Source organism: Cynara cardunculus (genome assembly GCF_001531365.2).
Source record: "Cynara cardunculus var. scolymus isolate 2C chromosome LG 3, CcrdV1, whole genome shotgun sequence".
NCBI lineage: Eukaryota > Viridiplantae > Streptophyta > Magnoliopsida > Asterales > Asteraceae > Cynara > Cynara cardunculus.
Genome location: NC_037530.1, coordinates 33,392,764 through 33,417,397, shown reverse-complemented (window position 1 = coordinate 33,417,397; position 24,634 = coordinate 33,392,764). Strand labels below are relative to the sequence as shown.

The following is a 24,634-nucleotide window of genomic DNA, read 5'->3' as shown; positions in this document are numbered from 1 at the left end:
TAAATGTTAGTAAGCTAAATTGTTATCTACAAGTTGATGAATAATTTTATATTTTATATTTTTTAATTAATTTAATATATTTATTAAATAATATATAAAATTAATATTTTTGAAATAACAATGCTTAATAAGAAATGTTACATCAACGATAAGTCACACATGGATAATGACATGCCGTGCCATCTTAATTTTAATAAAAAAAAAATTACCTATTGCTATAATGTGTAAACTTTTTAAAGTAACAATGCCTTAATAAAAAATAAACTTGAAAGTATATTGTTATAATAAGAAAAATAAAGATACATTGCTATAATAACGAAATTTGTAAAAGTAGGTTGCTATTTCGTACATATAACTCTAAAATAGTATGTAAATTATTATGCTATTACACTTTTAAAAAAACCTTATATAAAATAATAATACATTTAATCTTATTAGTTTAAATAATAGAAAAAACATTCTCCTTCTTAAACATTTAATTCTATTTACAAATTCTCGTAATTTTGGAGATATATTAGTTATACTCTCTATTTTACCTTATCCCATTTATGAGAGTTCGTAATCAAGTCTTAATATATACAATTTGCATTTCATTAATTATATAGAAACCCTGTTAATTTGCTCGATATTGATCAAAATACAAAAATGTCAAATTTTACAAGAAACATTGTCAAATTACGTTCAATGTCAACTTTAAATCCTAATACTGTCGATTGTCTAATATTATATAAGCACATACATTGTTAACGAATAGCAACTCTCACTATAACAAAATCGGGTTTATAGGACACTCCCAATTTCTAAGCGTCCTAATAGACTTCTTTATAAGACTTAGTTTATAGGACCAAAAAATAAAGTGTCTTATCTAAAGGTGTTGTAACAAGTTTATATGACGTTTTTTGACGTCGTAATAAGTTTTTTATTGATTTAAAATCATTACGTAAACAGATTTATTTTAGTCAATTGATTTAAAGTCATTACGTAAACCACCAACCGGAGGTCCTCTACTTATACCAACGAAATCTGGTCTTAAAACAAAAGCAAATTTTCTGCTTCATCACATCAATAGGATGTGATAAATAAAAATATGAAAATAATCGAAAACCCAGATTTCACAACTTATTGTATCAATCCCAAATTTATTACACCACCCAGAGCCCCTCTGTTCATAAAACAAATGTTCATTTCATCGCATTAATAGGATGCGACAACCCAAATACTCACATCACACGGATGTGATAACTCAAGGTCATTATGATGCGATAACAATTTAATATATGATCCAAAAACCTAGATTTTATACCTCATTTCATCAATCCCAAACTCATCGCATCACAACATGCGATAAAAATCAATCTCATTACATCGTATAGATGCAACAACAGTAACCCATGATCAAAGATTATCATTTCCAGGAATTGATTATGCCACCTTTTATTACCAAATATACTCAACTCATTGATATGCCACCCTTATTTTGATATATGATATAATTATGACAAAAATCCCCCTTTTTGCAAATAATGACATCAAAACAGTTTTATCTCAAAATCTCATATAAAGAACCATAAGGTTCTTATACCCATTTTCCAAATAAGGAAAGTTTTACACAAGTTAAACTTACGTATGAAACCTTACGGTTTCTTTACCCAAAAACACATTAAAGGATGCTTTCAAAGTAAAACTCACCTGGATTCACAAAGAAGCATATAACAGCAACACATAATCAGGCAAGAATCACTAGAAAACAACTTTTACTTCTCCCTCTTTTGATTATGTTTTGCTTAGGCTAAAAACACATACACACATACAAAAAAGCTCCATTTTCTTTTTCTCCACCAAATCAATGAGATAAGATAAATATCTCGTAATGAACCCATTTAAACAAAACATAAGGCGGTGGAAGGTTTTAAAATATTTAATCACACCCTCCCATGAGATAAAACCAATATCTCATATATAACAAATATAAACCATAAAAGGCGATGAGAGTTTTAAAATAATTTAAGCACACAAACAAATTAAACCCCTCAACTTACCACCATTATTCGAAATCAACCTCCAACTTTGTAATCGAAACACCCGCTTATCATAGATTATCTGTTATAGACACAATAATGTTTCTAAAATTCAGTTGAAAAATCTTATTGAAGAATTGTTAATTATCTCAATTGTAATGACGGTGAAAACATTGAAAATTGATTTTTTTTTTAAGAATCTGTTAATAATCTCAACAAAAATAAGAAATTGTTACTTGTATTTCTTAAAAAGGTTATGTTATTTATATTTCATCTTCTAAATAAAAGTTTCCAGTACATTAGCTCGATTGTAGATGTGATTTTAAAATCTGTTACCGTCCTTATTAACCATATAATACTATGTTATTTCCGATACTTATATTGATTATATTTATTTTGTTTGTTAGTTTATTAGGGATTTCTTTCAATCAAGACGGAATCAATTTGGATACATTATCGAAATGGTTAATGACTATTTTGAGAATCTGGATTATAGTGAAAGAACAACCAACAAGATATTGGAATATAATTGATTTCATATGGCAATTTGGATGCACTAGGCTGTCGTTTTCACTTCACCCTACTTATTTTTTTTAACCATATGGGTGTTCAGGTTAGTTTGCGTGCACCAACACCAATTCCAAGGGTACTATAAATCAGTCAGAAAAATAGGAAAATTCTTGATGGTCTTATGGAACTCGAATCAATGAGTCTAATTTGTGAACTAACTAGGAATCGGAGATTAAGAAGATATTGATGACAACAAATTAACAACTCCATGGTAAATGGAAATTAGAGAAGAGAATGTTAGAAATCTCAAGAAGAAAACCACAAGGGTGGTGCCTGATTGGTTTGAGCTTGACTCCAAAGGTCAAAAGTACCAGGAGGTCTCAGGTTCAAATTCAAAGAGAAATAAAAATCCCCTTGTGGCCATGAATGTTCAAATGGAATGACTCCGGGCTATCTGCAAAGCAGGTGGTCGCCTGGGATTAGTCGACTCGCATAGCGGGTTGGATATCCAGATTAATAAAAAAAAATCTCAAGAAGAAGGGTAACTGAAGAGGTTAAGGGTCGTTTATCAAACGTCTTTGAATAAGCATTTACTGACAAAAATCATTAACCTCATTTACCTTAAGAGTAACATTCTAGGTCATTGAAATAAATTGTTGATAAGTGTTAGTCGGTTCCCCACACTTACCGAGTAAGATTCTCGAACCTTGCTATGCCTCGGGTAAGATTCCTGGTCTTTGCCAAGCTCACTATGTAAGGTGAGCGACATCTAGTAAGCGCTTACCAGGTAAGATCATCAATCCTTTTCATGCTCACCCGGTAAATAAGCGACACCCAATAAACGTTTACCTAAGAAGCACTTATCTAGTGAGCGTCCTGTAAACGCGATGAAAAAGTTGTAGATGTTTATGTGATCTTCAAAAAGAAACTCGGTGAAGCAAGGGGCTAACATTTTCGACACTAAATATCAGTGTGTTAGGATTTAGCGCCCCAAAAAATCAATATCTAGCCTGTTCGGCCGATTAATCAGGATTTCGGTTCGTACAAGTAAGAAAATACTAATTCCTCGAATGTATTCACTATATATATATATATATATATATATGTATGTATGTATGTTTGTACCTTCATTGTAATTATTTGGGAGATTTCCCAGCTTGTGTTCAATAAAGTTCAACCAATAATGAAAGTGTGCATGACATCATACTTGGTTAAATCTGGTCTTATTGTATGATCAGTGTTTCATAATTTACTGTAAAATAAAACGTGTGCCATCAAATGACATTAATCCAGGGGCTTAAACCCTTTTGATCTTGTTGCAAACTTCATTCGGTGTGTGAACACGAATTAATAAAAGGATTCATAACCAAATTCTCTTTTTGGAATGAAAAGAAATCACTTCGTCACGATTTTTGTTGACTTCCTAATTTGACTGATCGATCATTTTGAAACACATCGTCTAAGGATTGAACTTGTAGAAAATTATTGTGATTAAATATGTTAAAATTATCAAAAGAGGACGAAAAGATGTGAAGTTATTAATTACAAGCCACAATTGGTACGGTGTTGTGAATGAGGTTGTTGATTGCAAGCAAACGCAACCTTCCACAATTTCATTTTTGTGGATGTCGTGACAAGTGGATGATGAACTTTTAACTAAAGAAAGAACAAGTCCAAAATGATGAATTTACCCAAAAAGAGAAGAAGTCCACGAAGATACAACTTTACCCAAAAAACAAACAAGTCCAACGAACAAGTGCTCTGACGTAATACGAGCAAGTTTCGACGATGGTGTCAGTTACACCTCTAGACACTGAAGTAGAAGCGGTGGATGATGTCACCCATGACTCAATTTTTTTTTATTAACCTGGATATCCAACCCGCTATGCGAGCCGACTAATCCCAGGACCACCTGCTTTGCAGATAGCCCGAAGTCACCGCATTTGAACCTTCGTGGCCACAAATGGATTTTTATTCCTCATTGGATTTGAACCTGAGACCTCCTGATACTTTTGACCTTTGGAGCCAAACTCAAACCAATCAGGACCATGAATCAATTTGGAGTCATTTAGGTAAATGACCTTAAATGAGTTTTCAATTAAATTTATGACCTTCTCCTATATAAGAAAAACTTTAATTATTATCTATCTCCTCACTTATAAATTACATTTATTTTTGATGAACTTTTTCTTTTCAGTTTTAAGATATTCTAGTTTTTAATATTATATTTGCTACGTACATATGTTTTTTGCTAATTAGCTGGTATCTGGTAGTTTCGTTTTTTTGTTAAGAATGTTCACGGATATCCACAAGATTCATATTGTGTTTACAAAGTGGTAGATTTTAATTTTATCGGGCTACTTGGTGTCATAATGTCTTCACAGACTATATTAGATATCACAGATGCACAATAGGTTCACAAGGTTAACTTGGTTAACAACATCTAGGTTTTTTGTGTTCACAATGGATATAAAATCACATGCAAATCTTGGAACTTCGATCTTGAATACTCGCAAAATTGACCAACTTTTCATACGATTCTTCCTATATATGTGTGTGTATGTGCACGCAGTGTGTTGAGAGTTTCTTCGTGTACCAATTTAATGTTGAGAGTTTGTTTATGTATGTATATAAATCTTTTTTTTTGAATATTTTAGTAATATAACCTAATGCTCTAATATTTATATTGGAAATATTTTTTTTGATTAACCTGGATATCCAACCCGTTATGCGAGTCGACTAATCCCAAAACAACCACCTGCTTTGTAGATAGCCCGGAGTCACCGCATTTGAACCTTCGTGACCATAAAGAGATTTTTATTCTTCATTGGATTTGAACTTGAGACTTCCTGATACTTTTATTGAAGTTTTGAGTTGAAGATTTGCAAGTCCAAAGTATTTGAGTGCATTCTAGAATATTGTAATTACAAGCATAGTGAACCTCTCACAATTGGTAGTATAGTGAACGAGGTAGTTGATTACAAGCAACCACAACTTCTTATATTTTCATTTTTGTGAATGTGACGAGAAGTATTTCATGGCTGATGAACTTTAACTTAAAAAAGAAGAAGTCCAAGATGATGAATTTACTCAAAAAAGAAAGAAAGAAAGAAGTTGTCCACGAAGGTAGAACTTTACCCAAAAAACAAACAAGTACACTAAACAAGTGCTTGGACTTAATACTGTTGTAAAATACAAACTGTTACCAAAATATCTTATTCAAACTGATGTCTTTTACATATGTAAACAGGGGACACAACTACCATAAATAGAAAAACAAACCGACACAACCCTTCAATGACAACAATTAACACAATAAGAACATATAAAATAATTATCAACCAAAAAACTTTAAAAATCTCTCGAAACGTTGTAATTAAGTTAAAAATACATCGGACGATTTTGCGGGCTTTTAATCTACCTTAAAGGTGACCTATTGAACAAAAATCCTGGATTCGCCACTGAATTTGGTGATTTAACTTTGGTTTCAAAATATTCAAGGGCACACTTATAATTAGACGGGTGCACCATTTCAACATTTTCCCCACCTCTTAGTATGGTCGTTAAATGACTCCCTTTTTTTTTTTATTAACCTAGATATCCAACCTGCTATGCGAGTCGACTAATCCCAGGGTAATCACCTGCGCTTTGCAGATAGCCCGGAGTTACCGCATTTGAACCTCCGTGGCCACAAGGGAATTTTTATTTCTCCTTGAACCTGAGACCTCCTAGTACTTTTGACCTTTGGAGCCAAACTCAAACCAATCAGACACCACTCTTGTGGGTTTAAATGACTCCTTTTTGACTATTACGTCAAGAGCATTATGCTCTTTTTAACCGTGAAAATAGAGCAAAGTTTAGGGACAAAGATCTTAAAATGGACAAATGTTATGCACGAAAACTGAACTCTCTACTCATATATAAACGTCCTAGTAGAAGTACTCTAAAAAACCTGTAAAACATCCCTTCACTCAATAACCAACCAACGAATGGAATCACCACCGGCGACACCGTCTGCCGTCACCGGAGTAGAAGTACTTCACTGCCTACAGAGCCACCGATGTATCAAACTCAATGGCCGGAACTTGCTCGTGTTACGTTCGTGCACTTATTCGCTGGACTCGCTTGTTTTTCGGGCAAAGTTCCGTCTTCGTGGACTACTTTTTCTGGGTACATTCATCATCCTAGACTTCTTCCTTCTTCAGTTATTATACTTCTTGCCACATCCTGGACTTGTATGTCTTAATGGTTAAGGCTTTTTATCTTAATAATGAAATAGGCCTGATCCATAACAGGGAGAAGAAGAAGGAGCTTATGTGATTATGGAGAGGAATCCATCCAGACAAGTTTTCTGCTTGACTGAGAATTCCCCTTGCAGATTGTTTTCGCTGGACTTCTCTTTTTTTGTTTCTCTACTTCCATTTCTTTTTGGTGGACTTCTTTTATTTTGGTAAATTTCATCGTCTTAGAGTTCTTGAACAAGGGAGGAAGACATGGCATTCGGTTTTTATCGTAAATGACGAACTTCTTTTACTTTCGTTAAAATTTTGGAGTTCTTGAACGAAGGAAGAAGAAATGGCATCCGGTTTAGTTTTTACTGTAAATGATGGACTTCTTTTCGTTTGGTAAATTTCGTCATCTTGGAGTTCTTGAACAAGGGAAGAAGACATGGCATCCGGTTTTTATTGTAAATGATGGATTTCTGTATTTTAGAAATTTTTATCATCTTGGAGTTCTTGAACAGGGAAATAAGACATGGCATCCGGTTTCTATTGTAACCGGAATCTATCTATCGTCTTCTCCATCATTTTGATATTTCTTAAGCTTTTCCGGAGGTTAATTTACACCAAATTTCAAAGCCGATCGACAACCCCTTTCTTTTACATTGTAAATGGCGAAGGGAATAATGAATCTTTTGAGAGGGTAAAAGAAAACTTGGCACCGTGTTTAGGGGGTTGATATAACAACCTCCAATTATTGGCTAAATCGGAGAGCCCTTTTTAGTTGTACATGGATCCTAACATGAATGGCTATGGCATCATATCTCATAAAGAAATACTTGATGATTACGGAGTAGTGTGTGATAAGGATATTTAGAAGCCATGTCTGAAAGGTATCCATCCGGTTTGGTGATGGCTTTTAGGATAATAATAAGTAAGAGCACAAAAAAAAAAGCAAATGCTCTTAAAGCCATCAAGCAAACCGGATTGATTCCTTTCACACATGGCTTCCAAACATCCTCATCATACACCACTCCGTAATCATCAAGTATTTCTTTATGAGACATGACGCCACACCATTCATGTTAGGATCAATGTACAACAAAAAAGGGCTCTCCGATTCAGCCAATAATTGGAGGTGGTTGTATCAACCCCCTTAACAGGGTGCCAAGTTTTCTTTGAGCCTTTCAAAAGATTCATCATTCCTTTCGACATTTACAATGTAAAAGAAGGGGGTTGTAGGCTTTGAAATTTGGTGTAAATTAACCTCCGGGAAAGCTTAAGAGATATCAAGATGATGGAAGAGACGATAGATAGATTCCAGTTACAATAAAAACCGGACGCCATGTCTTATTTCCCTGTCCAAGAACTCCAAGATGATAAAGCTTTCTAAAACAAAGAAGTTCATCATTTACAATAAAAACTGGATGCCATGTCTTCTTTCCTTGTTCAAGAACTCCAAGATGATGAAATTTACCAAAAGAAAAGAAGTCCATCATTTACAATAAAAACCGGATGCCATTTCTTCTTCCGTTGTTCAAGAACTCCAAAATTTTACCGAAAGTAAAAGAAGTTCATCATTTACCATAAAAACTGGATGTCATATCTTCTTCCCTTGTTCAAGAACCCTAAGATGATGAAATTTAGCAAAAGAAAACAGGTCCACCAAAAAAGAACCGGAAGTAGAGAAAACCGGAACTTACCCACAAAAACGGAAGTCCGGCGAAAGCAATCTTCAAGGGGTATTCGCGGTCAAGCAGAAAAATGGAACTTAGAGAGCAGATTCTTGATAGAAACACACACAACACCTTCACTTTGTGTTCTTGTAAAAGAACATACCACAATGAAGATGAGAGATCAAGAAAAGGGATGGCCACCTGTTTAAGATCATGATCATTTTGTTAGTGATCCCTTGTATATTTCTATGTTGTTTGTAAAAAATAGTCAGAAAGACCATGGGTATTTTACCAAAGAAAGCTGCATCCATTGGAGAACGACAAAAAAAAACATGTCCAAAGCACGAAATATGCGATTCAAAACCAATGGAATAAAAAGTTTTAGGATCATAATCTAGATCACAAGATCTGATCATGGGGTCTGTTTTTGTGTTAAGAAACTCATAACAACTTACCAAGCTATTCAACGCGGTGTCACAAAGCAAGAACACAACATTGGTCGAGTGTAAAGCTATAGTGAGCTGCACGCAGGGGCGGATCTAGCCCTCAAGGACCGGGGGGAAAGGCCCCCAGTCAAAGACCAAAAACGTTTGTGGACTAGCTTAAATTTTTAATTTTTACGTTCGTCTTACATGGTTTCCCCAGTCCCATATGTCCATATGCTTTGCCTCCCCCAAGTCTCATCCAACGTGCCTCCACCCCATTAATTCCCTGGATCCACCACTGGCTGCACGTATAATACCCTGCAAACGAATAAAAGACACCAACAAAAGACATGTTTCCGAAGCAAATAGAACAGAAGGGGGGGGGGGGGTACTTATTGAATTCCAATTATAATCATCTTTTCTGGCAAGAAACGTTAACGGTACCATGATGAAACGGAAGACGCAGTCTGTAAGCTAGTGACTTGACGAGGATGCTTCGATCTTCAGGGCCTATGTGATGGTGGTTGCATCCATACATCGACATCAGAGATCCAAACTGCACATAGAAAACATCAAGAACATTAATCCAAGAAAAGATTCAAAAAAGAAAAGAAAAAGAACAGCTATAACAAAGAGAAAGTAAGAATCAGATGATGTTGATGAAACAAAAAAGTAAGAAGTCCAGCGAGTAATTAACAAAAAAGTAATCTGTACCTGCCAAAACATTCCGCAACGGGTATTCATGGTTCAAGGACGTGCTGTAGGAGTAACCCATTACCTTCTGAATCGAAGGTTCATACTGTCAGACTTATTTGGGATTCTTTTTTGAATCTCTATATGTGCAAATTCCAGCAGAAAAATTCAGTAACGTTAAAAAAACGTTGCCCCTCCTGCCTTGTAAAACCGAACCAAATCTGTAGACAGAGAATGGATACAGCCCTCAAGCCATGTAAGCTCATTAACCACATACACCTCAGGAATATGACCAAACTCTTAATACACGACCCTTTGGCTATTTGTTGGCTTGTTAGACCTCTCTAAAATACATGAAGGATACCTTAGCATCATTCCCACTTGTATGACCTCTCTAAAATACTATTGTTTTTGGTTTATTGACTCTAAATTTGGATGCATAATACCAGGTACCATGTGGCTATTTAACTTGTATCATTTGTAATTTTGTAGTAGTATACTGTAACGGTTTTAAATAACAAACGTCACCGTAATATATCATGGTACAGTGACGATTATGAAAAATAAATGTTATCATATGTCATGCTTTAGTTACAGCTTTAGAGAAAAAATTGGTTTTTATACACTTAAGTGGCAATTTTAACATATGTATCGATTTATAATATGATTTGGTTTTTTAAATGTAACCAAAAGTGTATCAAAAATAAAGACATAATAGACGACATATTTTATATCCATATAATCCGTTACCTATGTTAACGGTTTTTAACTGTTACCTATGACAATTTTATACTTGAAGATTTGTCAAATATATGCCATTTTTGTGTAAACTTTTTTTGTTTATTTAGTTTTTAATGTGAAAAGTCTATTTTTGGGAAAATAAGGGTTGACCAAAAGACATTCTTGTACATGATCTTAACATCTTTTGTGCTAATTTGTATTGATTACGTTATTTTGCTCTAATTGTTTCATATATGAACGAAATAATGTCAAGATATTGTAATAAAGGAGATGAGAGCTATAGTCACCTATGAGTTTAATAAAATCGATGTAACTTTATAACTCTTTGGTTGTGAGTTTAAGTTTCGTTTTATGAAATAAGTATATCAGTTTATTAAATGAGGATCCGCCTATATATGAAATGACCCATTTATATCTGAAGCATGCTTAAAACTTTCTCGTTGGGTTAAAAGTGCAAACTACGCTAGAAACATGGTGTTTCTGTCATCGCTAAAAGTTCATTTATCACTATAAAGGTTTATAGTGATGCCATGTCGTTGCTATACTTTGTGGCTGAAACATTTCATTGCTAGAACCGCTTCCTCAATTCTCACTTTTCTTGTATTGAGTCCCAATTCCGATGTGTGAAACATATCTTTAAAAAAGGAATCATAAGTTCTTGCCCAAAAGTGTTTTTTGTTTTATTATATTTCTCCGTATGCAATGAAAAATGTGTATGATGTGACAAGAAACACAAAAAAGAATGTGTATGATTTGTCAAGAAACACAAGAAAAATATCTGCTGATAGATGAAACCATAAATTATTATTTAGTCTTATGTTTGCAACAGATCAATACACAAAACTTAACCATGCCTACTAGGATTTGACTTGTAGTTGTTGTTGAGTTTTGCCAACATCGATGTTAGTTGCTTTATTGGTATCAAGAGTCATCTGCTTTCTTAATGCTTCCCGACCAAAACAAGTACATTGGCACAACATACACACAGCAACAGCAAATAGCGGGCAATCAAGTGGGGGACAATCACTCAATTTATGACATTCACAATCGGCATATGTTCCTTGAGGGAAGTTCATCATACCTGTAACCATTAAACATATGAAAAAGATTCCAAAAGTAACATCACAAGAACACATGAAGATAACAAAGAGAGAGAATTAATTAACCTGAAGCAAAAATCAAAAACATAAGGAAGATTGCCATTTGTTGATATGATATATATCTCTTTTGTTGACTGCTATGTTATCTATATTTCTGTCAATCTATATATAGATGTTCATATGTATTGGTGTTCTACTCTTGAGAAGATGTTTTTCAAATAAATTAATTACAATTAAATGCTAAAGTTTGTTGGCCTATCAATTAAATATTGAGAATTGGTTGGTGTAAATAGAGAAATATTTAAATGTTAAGATTTTTCCTTTTACTATTTAAGGAAAAATATAGTTTGACTGGAATATTAATAGCTATCAGTATTTAAGGCTTTTATTTAAGATTTTTTCTTTTATTAATTTTACTACTTTTAATGTGATTTAATTTTTTATTTAAAACTTTATATTTTATTTAGACATTTAATATGACATTTTTTATATAATACTAAAATAATTAATTAATCTTTTAGGAAAGAATCGTGAACTTTTTATTTATGGGAGTTATGAATTTTCTATTTATGGAGGAATAAACAATTAAAAGCATTTATGAGTTGCATTCGTTATTACTAAATTACCTATTTACATTTCTATATTATACAAAATAATTATCTTAAATGAGTGGCTCGTATTGTCTTTCATGGATCTCACAGATTCTAGGATTCTTATTTAATTAACCCCTATAGACAGAGGAAAATTTATTTGCAAACTCATTTTTTTTTGTTCACATTAGGAGCAATCTCGTCTCTCTATTTTATTTGATCTAACAATTCACATTAAATAGAGTTTTTAAATAAAGTTATTAATTAAGGTGATTAGAGGTAAAAAGTAAAATTAGTTTCAATTTCACTCCTACCATTTTTGACTTTTTATTTTCTTTTTAATTAAAAATATTTATCCCTTAAAGTTTAAAATAAATTATCTTAAAAATTACTATTATTTTAATCAAACAAAATACATAAAAAAGAAAAAGAATTTCATGCTATTTGATATGACATCCATCTCGATATAGTTTTTTTTTCCGTTTTAACCATTTTTACGTGAAATAATATGTGTTTGTTATATTAATTATTAATATTTATGTACATTCAAGTGTGTAAATCCGTAACTCGGCATTGTAAATCCGTAACTTGACATGACCTTCTTCAACACTTTCTTCAATGTCGTAAGTCACTGCGTTCTTCATCACCATAACCCAACACCGATGGAGACTGATCGAAAACCCAGGGAGACCAAGCGAGAAAGCTCGAGAATCCATTTATTGACTTGGTATATGTTTATGTGTGTTAAACCATAACCTACCACCTTCATTTTCCATCTAGAACCTATCGATTGATTTATTATTTGTTTGTTTGTGTAAAACCATAGGCTACCACTTTCAACTTTTATCGAGACGAATCCTGAACCCATCGAGACCAATCAAGAAAACATCRAGATCGATTCACAACTCATTGAGACCGATCCACACCAATTAACACCAACCAAAACTAATCAAGAATCCATCCGTTGACTTGGTGAGTGGTTGTGTGTTAATGGTCTTTGACAAATTGATATACAATAGAACTTCTTTTTTGTAATAAAAGATCCACGAATGTATTGTTTTTGTAATATAGAAATTCATTGATTACTTATAATTACTTTGTTACCGGATATTAGTTCTTGATTTGTGGTTGGCAATGAATCCCTTGGGCTAAAGGGATATTAATAGATTTAGCAAATAGTTGGTTGTATAAGTTTTTGTCAAGAGATTGATTGAGGTTGAGGCCAAGTACATGAAACATGTAATTGATGATACTGTAGATTCATAGATGAAGAAGCCTCAAATATAACTTACCATTACAAGGAACAAATGAAATGAATTGCTTATGATGTTATAAATCATAAGTTTGAATCATTTTGATGATAAATCTAGGCCCAACCTATATTTTGTTTCCCTAAATATTTTTTGTATTTTGACAATATTTTTTATGGTGATGAAGATAGAATTGTGGTTGATGATTTTGGGTTGTTCACAACTATTAGAAGGGATGTTGGATGCATCATTACTCTTTTTTGTCATTTCAGTTTGGTTGTTAAACCTTTCTCAATTTTATCTTTTTAGAACAAACCATTTTAATAAACTAGGTTATATTAAACAAATTGAGAAGATCAATTTTTACATTATCAAGACCCACTAAGAACTACATAAGTTTTATTAATTGACTGTGGTTAAAGAAATCATGAGAGACATTACAAGTGCAAGTGGGAAGAGTAATAAAAATATCAAATTGTTTCCATAAAGAATTGATCTTTTGATAGTATACCGAAACAGAGGAACCATTTTGGATTAAGCAATTACTTTTTTGGTAAAGGTTAAAGGTAACAGATCCATCAACCTTATCATAAGTTACTTTCAATTCCTCCCAAACTTTGGAAGAGTCTTTTGAAAAAAAAAATTATCCAAGAAATAGATCCTCAGTGACAGAACCTAAAATCCAACTTAGGACAATAGAATTACATCTGTCCCATTGTTTTTGAAGAATATGGTCATAGTTAGGTCTAACACATGTTCAATCGATAAACCCAAGTTTGTTCTTGGTTTCATGAGTCAAGGTCATAGCACAAGCCTATATTCTCTAGTTATCAGTTCCATTTAATTTCAAATTTAGAATGGAAGTTCCACTAGTGTCACTAGGATAGCAAAAATCCAACTTCACAATTTGGGATACTCCTTGATTCTTAATAATAGCAGAGTAACCAACCATTTGGAGAAGAAAACAAAGAAAGTTAAAAACCACAACATGAACAGGATAGCAAAAAGCAGGATTCTTAAAACACTCAAATGGTGCTAGGTCAAGCTAACTATCCAATTATACACATAGAATCATAAAAACAAACAAGAACAGAAAACAAAAACCACCACAAACTATCCACCTCACAATAAAACACATGAACAAAATAGGAAAAGTAGCACAAAGAAATCTTGACTATAGGCAAGGATGGTGACTCAGTGACCTTGCTACCGAAAACGAGTACAATAAAATATTAATCCAGTACCAAGACATTCGTTTTGGTTATTTTCTTCACTTCTCGCACTCGAACTCCGATTGTCACAATGAACCATCTTAATCTTCTCAATGTTGTCGAGTTCTTTTCCAATGCGTTTATCCATAATAGCTTGAACAATACCGAAGATTTTACTACCATGTTTCCTTCACGAATCACAAACTCATAAAACAATAAAAATAGAAGATCAATATTAAAAATAAATAAATATTAAAAATGCACATTTTTAGGGATTTTATGATTTTGTAACTCCCAATTAATAATATGGGAGTTACATAAAAAATAAAATTACTCAACTACCTTTGGCATTAAATTGTAAGCTAGATAAAAACCTAATAGAAACATAGATTGTGATTGATTGAAATGATTTGTAAGGTTAACACACAAACTTTGGTTAATATTTGATCTTACCTATAGGGGCTAGTTCAAATGTTAACCAACTTTATTGTGTTAACTTTGTTAACCAATCTTGGTTATTGATTCTTATAATAAACAGTTGTGATTTATCAAATTAAAAATTTATTTTTTTAAATTGTGGAAAAGGGTATTTATGTAATTTTCTTTTCTATGTAACTCTCAAATCATTAATTGAGATGTTCAAAATAAAAAAAATCAATGATTTTTGTTAATTTATTTTTATTAATGCAAAAACCATATGAACACACACACACACACACACACATATATATATATATATATAAACCATTATGTCAAATATGAACAAAAGTTGACATATATATGAACTTGGATTGCATATCATTTATGAAAACAATATGAACATAATAAGAATAATTGCTACATAAAAGAAAATAAATAAAAAAACAGGTATGAACACAATATGAACAGATTGTGAACAATAGTTCCTTCATTATGAACACATTCAGGAGCGAGCCAATGTTGAGATATGCAGCTAGTGTACATATGAACACTTGTGAACAATAATTTCTTCATTATAAAACATTCAGGAGCGAACCAATGTTGAGATATGCAGATAGTGTATATATGAACACAATATGAACAACTTGTGAACAATAGTTCCTTCATTATGAACACATTCAGGAGCGAACCAATATTGAGATATGCAGCTAGTATACATATGAACACAATATGAACACTTGTGAACTATAGTTCCTTCATTATGAACAATGAGTTTATCCATAATAGCTTGAACGATACCGAAAACTTTACTACCGGATCTCCTCTATCAATCACAAATTCAAAAACATTATAGATAGAAAAATCAATATTATAAAAAACAAGATCAATAATAAATTAACAAAAATCATTGGATTTTTCGATTTTGTAACTCCCAATTAATGATGTGAGAGTTACATAAAAAAGAAAGTTACATATTTACCCTTGTCATTAAATTATAAGATGAATATGAACCTATAAACTCACAAGAAAAGAGAGTGAAAATGATTAACAAAGTTAACACAATAAATGATATGAATGCTAGCTAAATGGGATCTCTGGAATCAGGGTCGATCCTAAGGTTCTTGATGTCCTGTACGAAAATGCTAAAAAATATCTTAATGCCTCTTTTTTAAGCAAATGAAACGACGAAACATGTGATTTTTTAAAGAGTTTGGAACTTAGTCGAGCTAGTTGCCTCATCCTCATTTTGATTTTTATTATAATACAATGGTGGACATAAATACCAAAATCCCAAATTACAAAATATAGAATGATAAAACGAGAAAAGCTGGTGCTTCCTTCTTTTCCAATTTTCCCTTTTCCATGTCGAAATTAGCACAATAGAACCTTTACATATGGAACTTAAAAGACAAAGAAAACTACAATTAATTATAACTAAAATAGTTACATCAAAGTTAATCTCATAGTAAGCAAAGGGCAAAACTCAGAAAGTTACAGGTCTAAAGAGTCAAGTATAAATCTAATGCGATAATATCAAACCTCAAGTAAATAAAAATCAAGAGAACAATGATAAATTTAAAATTTATAAACTATGCTATTTTACATTGCAAAAAACAAGTGCTCAATAAGGCAATATCATCATTTGTTGTTATTTTTGTGTAGTCTGTACTCATATGCATTGCAAAATTCAATTTTCAAAATTCAATATGCAAGCAAGACTTATTATAAAAAAATTGGGTTCATGTTCATTTGTTTATTAAATAAACGAACGTAAACGAACTTCCTACAATACGGTTCACGAATGATCCACTGAACATTCGGTTCGTTACAACCCCATGCAAGACTCGTTATCAAAAAGGAAAAAAAAAGCCCCTTAGGCCTTAGCCTAGTAAGTCAGTAACCCATACGGCCACACATGACACAACTTTATGATAACCAATTAGAAATTTAGATTTTTTTTTTTTGCAAAAAGAATGAAAGATTCATAAATCTTAATATGACTCACACAACAATTCAACAAGTTCAATCAATATAAAAATCGGCCATTCAGGATTTCCATCTTCAATTTCTTGAATCTAACTTTAGACCATTAGTTGGTTGGAAACAAAATATCATGCCTTGAAAATTGAAATAGTCGAACTTTGAAGAACAATAGAAATCGGCTTGAGTTTTTGGGATGTTGGTTGTTTACCGGGTTACGATGCACATTCATTGTCCGATCGGGTTTTTGATTTTTCCGCCCGACACGTCCGATGCACAACCCTAGTTTACTCAAAAACTCCGATCCTTTTTGAAACACGTACCCATAATCAACTTGACTTTATCTTTTAAAAAGATCTGCCATAATGGGGTTTATGAACTATTTGAATGGGTTCTTGGCTCAAAAATTGACAGATAAAAACACAATTTAAAGTTCCCAATTCTACTTCATTATCATTTTGACCAATGATTTCTCAATGAAAATATGAAAAGGGTGGGTCTTGGGAGGTTTTCATGACCCTTTTCCCATGTGTTTATGTATGTCACTTTCATCTACTTCAAGACTAAACTTTCTAAAGCATAAGGTGCTATTTTGAACAACCAAGAAAACCACAAGAAAGTGTATGCCTTTGTAACTCTTTAATTAAGCTCGTGTATATATATATATATATAACAAACAATTATATGTTTCATAGATCTACTCCGAGTCGCTATTAACATTCTAATAATTTAATAGATCTACTCCGAGTCGTATTTATGCTATCTATCTTTGTTTGGTATTCTTGCTAACTAAGGGTATGCTTCCTGGAGACGAAGACCTATTTTTGAGCTATTGAATTAGGCGATCCAAAAATCCATTTATTTCTCACTCCCCTCTATCACTGAAACTCGGGTTGCTTTGAGAAATCCTTTCTTCCTCGTCCACTCACGGGGGTGCGGACTCTCCATCCCGCAAGAACATCCTCAACAAGAGAAAATTCTTCAGTTTTATTACAAGAAAGAAAATTCCATAACATGGAAAGTGCAACAATGCCACCAATAGGTACCTGCATATACATACATACATATATATATATATATATATATATATATATATCAAAGATTTAGAAAGCAGTTCCTTGACAGAAACACACACAACACCTTCATGCTTTCTTGTAAGAGAACTTACCATAATGGAGATAATGGTGAAGAGAGATCAAGAAAAGGGTATGGCCACCTGTTTTAAGATCATGATCATTTTGTCAGTGATCCTTTATATATGTGTATGTCTGTAAGAGAAAGTAGAAATAATGATCGTATTTTACCAAAGCCTGATGCATGCATGGACGATCCACTCGAAAATGACAAAAACACATGTCCAGAGAAAGAAATACGCGATTCGAAACAAAGGGAATCGCTGAAAAATATAAACTTTTAGAATCATAATCAAACGAAAATAACTGATTGGGTTTGTTTTTGTGTTAAGAAACCCAAAACAACTTACCAAGCTATTCAATGCAGTCTCAAAAAGCAAGAACACAACATTAGTAGAGTGCATAGCGATAGGGAGCTGCACGTATAATACCCCACAAACGAATCAAAAACACAAACAAAAGACGTGTTACTGAAGCATATAGAACAACGAATGGTGCTTACCAATTGAAAAGTATTATAATGTTCTCTAGCAAGAAAAGGTACGAGGATGAACCAGAAAATGCAATCGGTAAGCACAATTGCACCTGCCACCATCTGAAGAACAAAATGACGTGATGAATGGTTTGTTTTTCTGTCGAGTTTTTCATTTGTGTTCTAAGAATTTTACCTGGAATATGATTTGAAAAACATAAACGCAAAAGCCCGCGGCTTGGCAAGGGTGCCTTCGATCTTGAGGGCCTACAGCTTGTGCTTCATCTAATTCCTCGCTTCTCCCACCACCAACTTCATAGTGATACCGGTAGCATCCATATATTGACCACAAAGATCCAAACTGCGCATAGAAAACTCCAACATAAATCCGAGAAGAAAAAAGAACAACTCGTATAAAGAAAGATAAAGAGAAAGGGTATCTAAGAACAGATTATATCGATGAAACATACCCCAAAATATATAATAACCAGAGTAAAAGTCCACCTATAAACTCACAAGAAAAGAGAGTGAAATTTCAGAATTAGAGAAAACATTGGTAAATTAAGATTTAAATAATTGAATGCTAAACAAGATTCTTGTATATCATCAAGTAGATAAAGAATAAAAAATGGTGTGATAATGGATGCATCGAAGTGGAGAAAACATACTCTGTGTAGTAGTAAAACATCTTTCCTCCATGAACAATGCCATTTAGGATAATAATAAGTAATAGCACAAAAAAAGCAAATACTCTGAAAACCATCAACCAAATTGGATGGATTGCTTTCACACAAGGCTTCCAAACATCCTCAAAGCACACCACCACCCCATAATCATCATCATCTCCTCCTTCTCCGTTTCTTGTCCTTCGATTATTAGGCCTTTCGTATTTCATTATAAGATAGAAAGCCATAACCACTGATATTAATATCCATAGACAACATAGAAAATATCTCCAATTCAGCCAGTAACTGGAGGTGGTAGTATCAACTCCATTGGGAGGATGCCAATTGTTCTTTGAACCTCTCAATAGATTCATCAATCCTCTCGACATTTACAATATAAAAGAAACAGAAATGGAGGCTTTGAAAATTAATGTAAACTAAATTCTTGGAAAATGAAAACTTAGATTAAGTTTATGGAGGGATGGAGATGATGATTCCAGGTGAGATATATATAACCATGAAAAGATGAAGTTCTTCAAATTAAAAAAAATCTTACTTCTACACACAAATGCATAAAAATCACACCATTATGTCACAATCTTTGTGTATAAATTGTATCATTGTTTCTACGTAGAGACTTCCTCTTTTCTAATAATGTAATTCAAACAAAGAAACTATTTATGTAATACTTGTTCATCTTAGGATCCGTCTAAAAACTAAGGTTTTCTAAAAGTGAACCTTTTTTTTTGTTAAATTTTCAATTGTAAAATATTTTTCGTTGTTTTCATTATTGGCACGTAATTATATAGTTTTAATATCATTCTACAAGTTTTTTTTATTTCATTTGGGAAAAAATTTGAATATAACAAACCTTTATTCGTCATTGCCATGAAATAGCTTTAGTTTCACTCTACAAGTTATTTTTTTAATTTCGTTCATTTGCATATTTTTGGTTATTTAATCAATTGTTGATATTACTATTAAATTATACGGCACGTTAAATGTAACAAATATTCTAATTGTATGGCAAAGTATGAGGACGAATTTATGTTGAAATAATAAGCATAAATAATGTTCATCTAATTTTATAAATCCTCAATATTTTCTTTTCAAAGTGAAGGGGATGTGTGCTAAGCTGCAAGAATAGAAGATTCCTTCTAATTTGGATTCAAAGTTTGTTTTGCATTTACATCAATCACCAATTAATGTAATTCACTGTTTTTGTCACAAGTATTAAGTATATCATTAAGACTTCCTTTTTTCAAATAATGTAATTCAAACCAACAAATTATTTATGTAAAACCTTTTTGTCGTAGGTTCCGTCTAAAAACAAAGGTTTTCTAAAAGGTACACGTTTTTTGTTAACGTTTCAATTGTAAAATATTTTTCGTTGTTTTCATTATTGCCTTATTGGCATGTAAGTATATAGCTTTAATATCATTCTATAAGTTGTTTTTTATTTCATTAGGGGAAAAAATGAATATAAAGAACCTTTATTCGTTATTGCCATGAAATAACTTTAGTTTCACTCTACAAGTTCTTTTTTTAATTTCGTTCGTTTGCATATTTTTGATTATTTAATCAATTGTTGATATTACTATTAAATTATATGGCACGTAAGGTAACAAATATTCTAATTGTATGGCAAAGTGTGAGGACGAATTTATGTTGAAATAATAAGCATAAATAATATTGATCTAATTTTATAAATCCTCAATATTTTCTTTTCAAAGTGAAGGGGACGTGTGCTAAGCTTCAAAAATAGAAGATTCCTTCTAATTTGGATTCAAAGTTTGTTTTGCATTTACATCAATTACTTAATGTAATTCACTGTTTTTGTCACAAGTATTAAGTATATCATTGTTTCTACGTAAAGACTTCCTTTTTCTAATAATGTAATTCAAACCAACAAATTATTTATGTAAAACCTTTTTGTCGTAGGTTCCGTCTAAAAACAAAGGTTTTCTAAAAGGTGAACGTTTTTTTTGTTAACACTACAACGAAAAGGGGTTTATAGGACCCTCATTAGTGTCCTAATAAGGTAGTTAATAGGACTTTTAAGTTTATAGGACAAAAAATGTGTCTCATCTAAAGGTGTTGTATTAGGTTAATGGGATGAATTTGAGTGTCCTAAAAAATTCTAGGATTATGATACAAATTCCATAGTCCTATAAAATGGTTTAAGTAACACTAAAATGTGTCCTAATAGACACTTTATGTTGTCACAAAATGTTTACATTTAAAAACAAATATGGGCATCCCAAAAAATGCTTCTATAGGACAAAATTTAATGTCGCTAAAACAATTATATAGTACCAAAATATGTGTCTTAATAAGTTATATAATTATGAAACAAATTTTAGAGTCCTATAAAATGAACTAAGTAATACTAAAAAAGTGTCCTAATAGGCTATAATAATTAACACTAAAAGCGTCCTAAATGACTATAATGCAAGACACATCATCCAATTATAAAATCCTTCTGTTATATTACATTTAAAAGCATATATGAGAGTGCTTCGATAGAACAAAACTCGAAGTTGTAAAGTATTTATACGAGTATCAACTACCAAGCTATGTATCCACTAGAAAGTTGTATCATGACAAAACTAAGTAACGAACAAGAATAATGCAAATACAAAACTCTTATTGTGCCCTACAAACGAGAGATATCAATCTCCGTCATGCACAACCTACAATTAATAAAACACACACATATATATATTTAGGTAAACACATATGCATATCACATCAACTATATGAACAACTACATTACCTTTAGTTCTTCACGAACTCGAGCATAACTTTTTTTCCCGGTAATTTGCATCATCTTCTTATATCCCCTACTAGTCTTATTTCTTTCACTGATTTTCTGAAAATGGCATATAAGGCTATAAGCTAGAAGTGGGTAAATTACTTAGAAAAATTCTGAATCACAACTACTCTTTCAAATTATTGCTAAAATCCAGTAGCTAATTACAAACATATTAACTGAATTTCTAGTCTGTCTCCCAATGGTCATATTCCAAGTACAATAATTCAATTCAATTACAGTTTGTTAATGTATTGCATTGAATACAAGTGCTCAATTTGCATCTACTTAAACGATAAAATAGTTTGAGGGTATAAATTATGAAAGGAAAAAAAGCGACGTCATTGAGATATAATGGTTTTATAAAGCAATGTAGCATAAACTTATGGTTGCTATTACTAGTTCTCAATGTCAAGGGATCTACAGCCTGGAAAACCATATTATTGAATAAAAATGACCAACCAAGAAGGAAATTTCAGTAGTGTTGTTGGCATACGAGGTAACCCCTATCTTTCTTTTTCAAGTTTTGTATACTAGGGGAATTTGAGCTAACATATCAAGTTTTGTAAAAATTAGCAGCTAAAGAGGCTGATTTGTGTCTAAAAAAATAGCAGCAATAGGGACTATTTGGATGTTGTTTCGAGACTGTTTTGGGCCACACTTAGAGGTTGTTTAAGCTGTCCTAGGGGGTTGTTAACAGATGTTAGGTAAAGAAATTTGGGCTTCAATTAACAAATGGTAGATTGGCAGCAAAAGGCATGGATTTCAATTAGGATTTAGGCATACATGATACAGTAACATTATACATACAGACGTACAGTGAATCAGTGATACAGTAACAGTACTGGAAACACAAATGACAAACCACAAAGGACCAATTTCACAGCTTCATACTTAGGTTTTGCAATAAAACAAGAATTAGAAACATAAGAAATGAAATAAGTAAAGTAAATAACCCTAACCTCACAAGCCACAAGATGCGATAGCGAGAGGCCGAGAGCCGGTCGATAGTCGAGACCCGAAAGAGGCAGAGAGCGAGAGCCGATTGAGTCAAGGCCGATTGCGATTGCGATTTCGATTTCGATTTCGATTCACGAATTGGTTTCTGTTCGTGATATCGTCCCGTGAGCGAGGCGAGAGGCGACGAAGTGAGTGAAGGTCGATTGAGATTGACTTGATATTGCTAACATTATTTTTAGGCCCAAGTCCAAATTTAATCAATACTATTGGGCTTCAGAAAATTAAAACGCTTTTCACATTTGGGCTTTAGGTTTGATGTTAAAAATGGTTTTAAATTATGGTATTCATATCATTTTAAACTTTAACAGGTATCCTATTAACTTTTAAACATTAATACAATAATCAAAAATATCCTATTAACTTTTAAAATTAACATGACACTTAAAATGTCCTATTAACTTTTAAAATGATATGACATTTTAAAATGTCCTATTAGTCTTTTAAATAATACAACACTTAAAAATTGTCCTATTAGACTCTAAAATAATGTGACATTGAAAAGTGTAGTATTAGACTACATGATAGGACACTAAGAGAGCTTAATAAGACATAAAAAATAAGAGTCCTAGTAAATTAAATCAAATATGACTCATAAAATAATGTATCTTATTAGCCCCCTTTTAAAGGACGGGTTTTAAAAAGTGCCCCCAAAAAAATGTCTTATAAACTTGTTTTTGTTGTAGTGTATAACTTTTCAATTGTAAAATATTTTTAGTTGTTTTCATTATTGGCATGTAAGTATATAGCTTTAATATCATCCTACAAGTTGTTTTTCATTTCATTAGGGGAAAAAATTGAATATAACAAACCTTTATTCGTTATTGTCATGAAATAGCTTTAGTTTCACTCTACACGTTCTTTTTTTAATTTCGTTCGTTTGCATATTTTTGGTTATTTAATCAATTGTTGATATTACTATTAAATTATACGGCACGTTAAATGTAACAAATATTCTAATTGTATGGCAAAGTGTGATGACGAAGTTATGTTGAAATAATAAGCATAAATAATGTTGATCTAATTTCATAAATCGTCAAAATTTTCTTTGAACAATGCATTTACATTGTAATTTTCATCTAGAAAATGGTTTATTGTATGATTAATAGTATCAGGGGCGGATCTAAGGGGATCCGGTTCGAGCCCTTGCAACCTCTATAATTATTGGTCGTAATTTAAAAAAAAACCATGGTCCTTTAGAACGTCACCGTGTTATTTTATTGTTCGCTATAATACAATAAAAAATATATTCTTAGATCTGCCCCTAATTAATAGTAAAATACAACATCTTGATTTTATAGTTATTGTATTTTATTTGTTGAGATACATTTTATGTTTCTTTAGCTTTTCCTTACAGAGGAGGTGTGCAACTCCAAGATAAAAATGTATTTTTGGCTAATAAAATTTTGCTTCTTTGTCTTATGAAAGAGAACTTTTGGGCATCACAAGGATTCTTTTGAAGGTGGATTTTGGGTTTGGATGTTGTATCAATGTCTTAGGTTATATTTAATAAATTAGTTGATACAATTAAAAGTAGTTGATAAGTTAATTTATGAACTATTCAAATTGGTCAAAAACTAGTCGATAAACTAGTTGAGAAATGTAAAAATACATGTTAAAAAGTTAGTCAATTTTAACATTATCTATACTATCTTATAAAGCATTTGGCTAAAACTCTTAAAAACTCTTAAAACTCTTAAA

At 32.1% G+C, this 24,634-nt stretch overlaps 1 protein-coding gene across 1 annotated transcript; it reads right to left on the bottom strand.

Annotated features, from left to right (window-relative positions):
• Positions 1–17,471: 17,471 nt before the first annotated feature.
• On the bottom strand, positions 17,472–23,033 carry LOC112509832. The gene is made up of 8 exons (XM_025115010.1): positions 22,879–23,033; positions 18,910–18,943; positions 18,636–18,800; positions 18,470–18,562; positions 18,318–18,383; positions 18,139–18,230; positions 18,003–18,050; positions 17,472–17,880 (listed from the first exon to the last, which is right to left on the bottom strand). The coding sequence occupies exons 4-8, from the start codon at positions 18,560–18,562 to the stop codon at positions 17,760–17,762; spliced, it is 420 nt and encodes a 139-aa protein (XP_024970778.1). The 5' UTR covers positions 18,636–18,800; positions 18,910–18,943; positions 22,879–23,033; the 3' UTR covers positions 17,472–17,759.
• Positions 23,034–24,634: the final 1,601 nt, after the last annotated feature.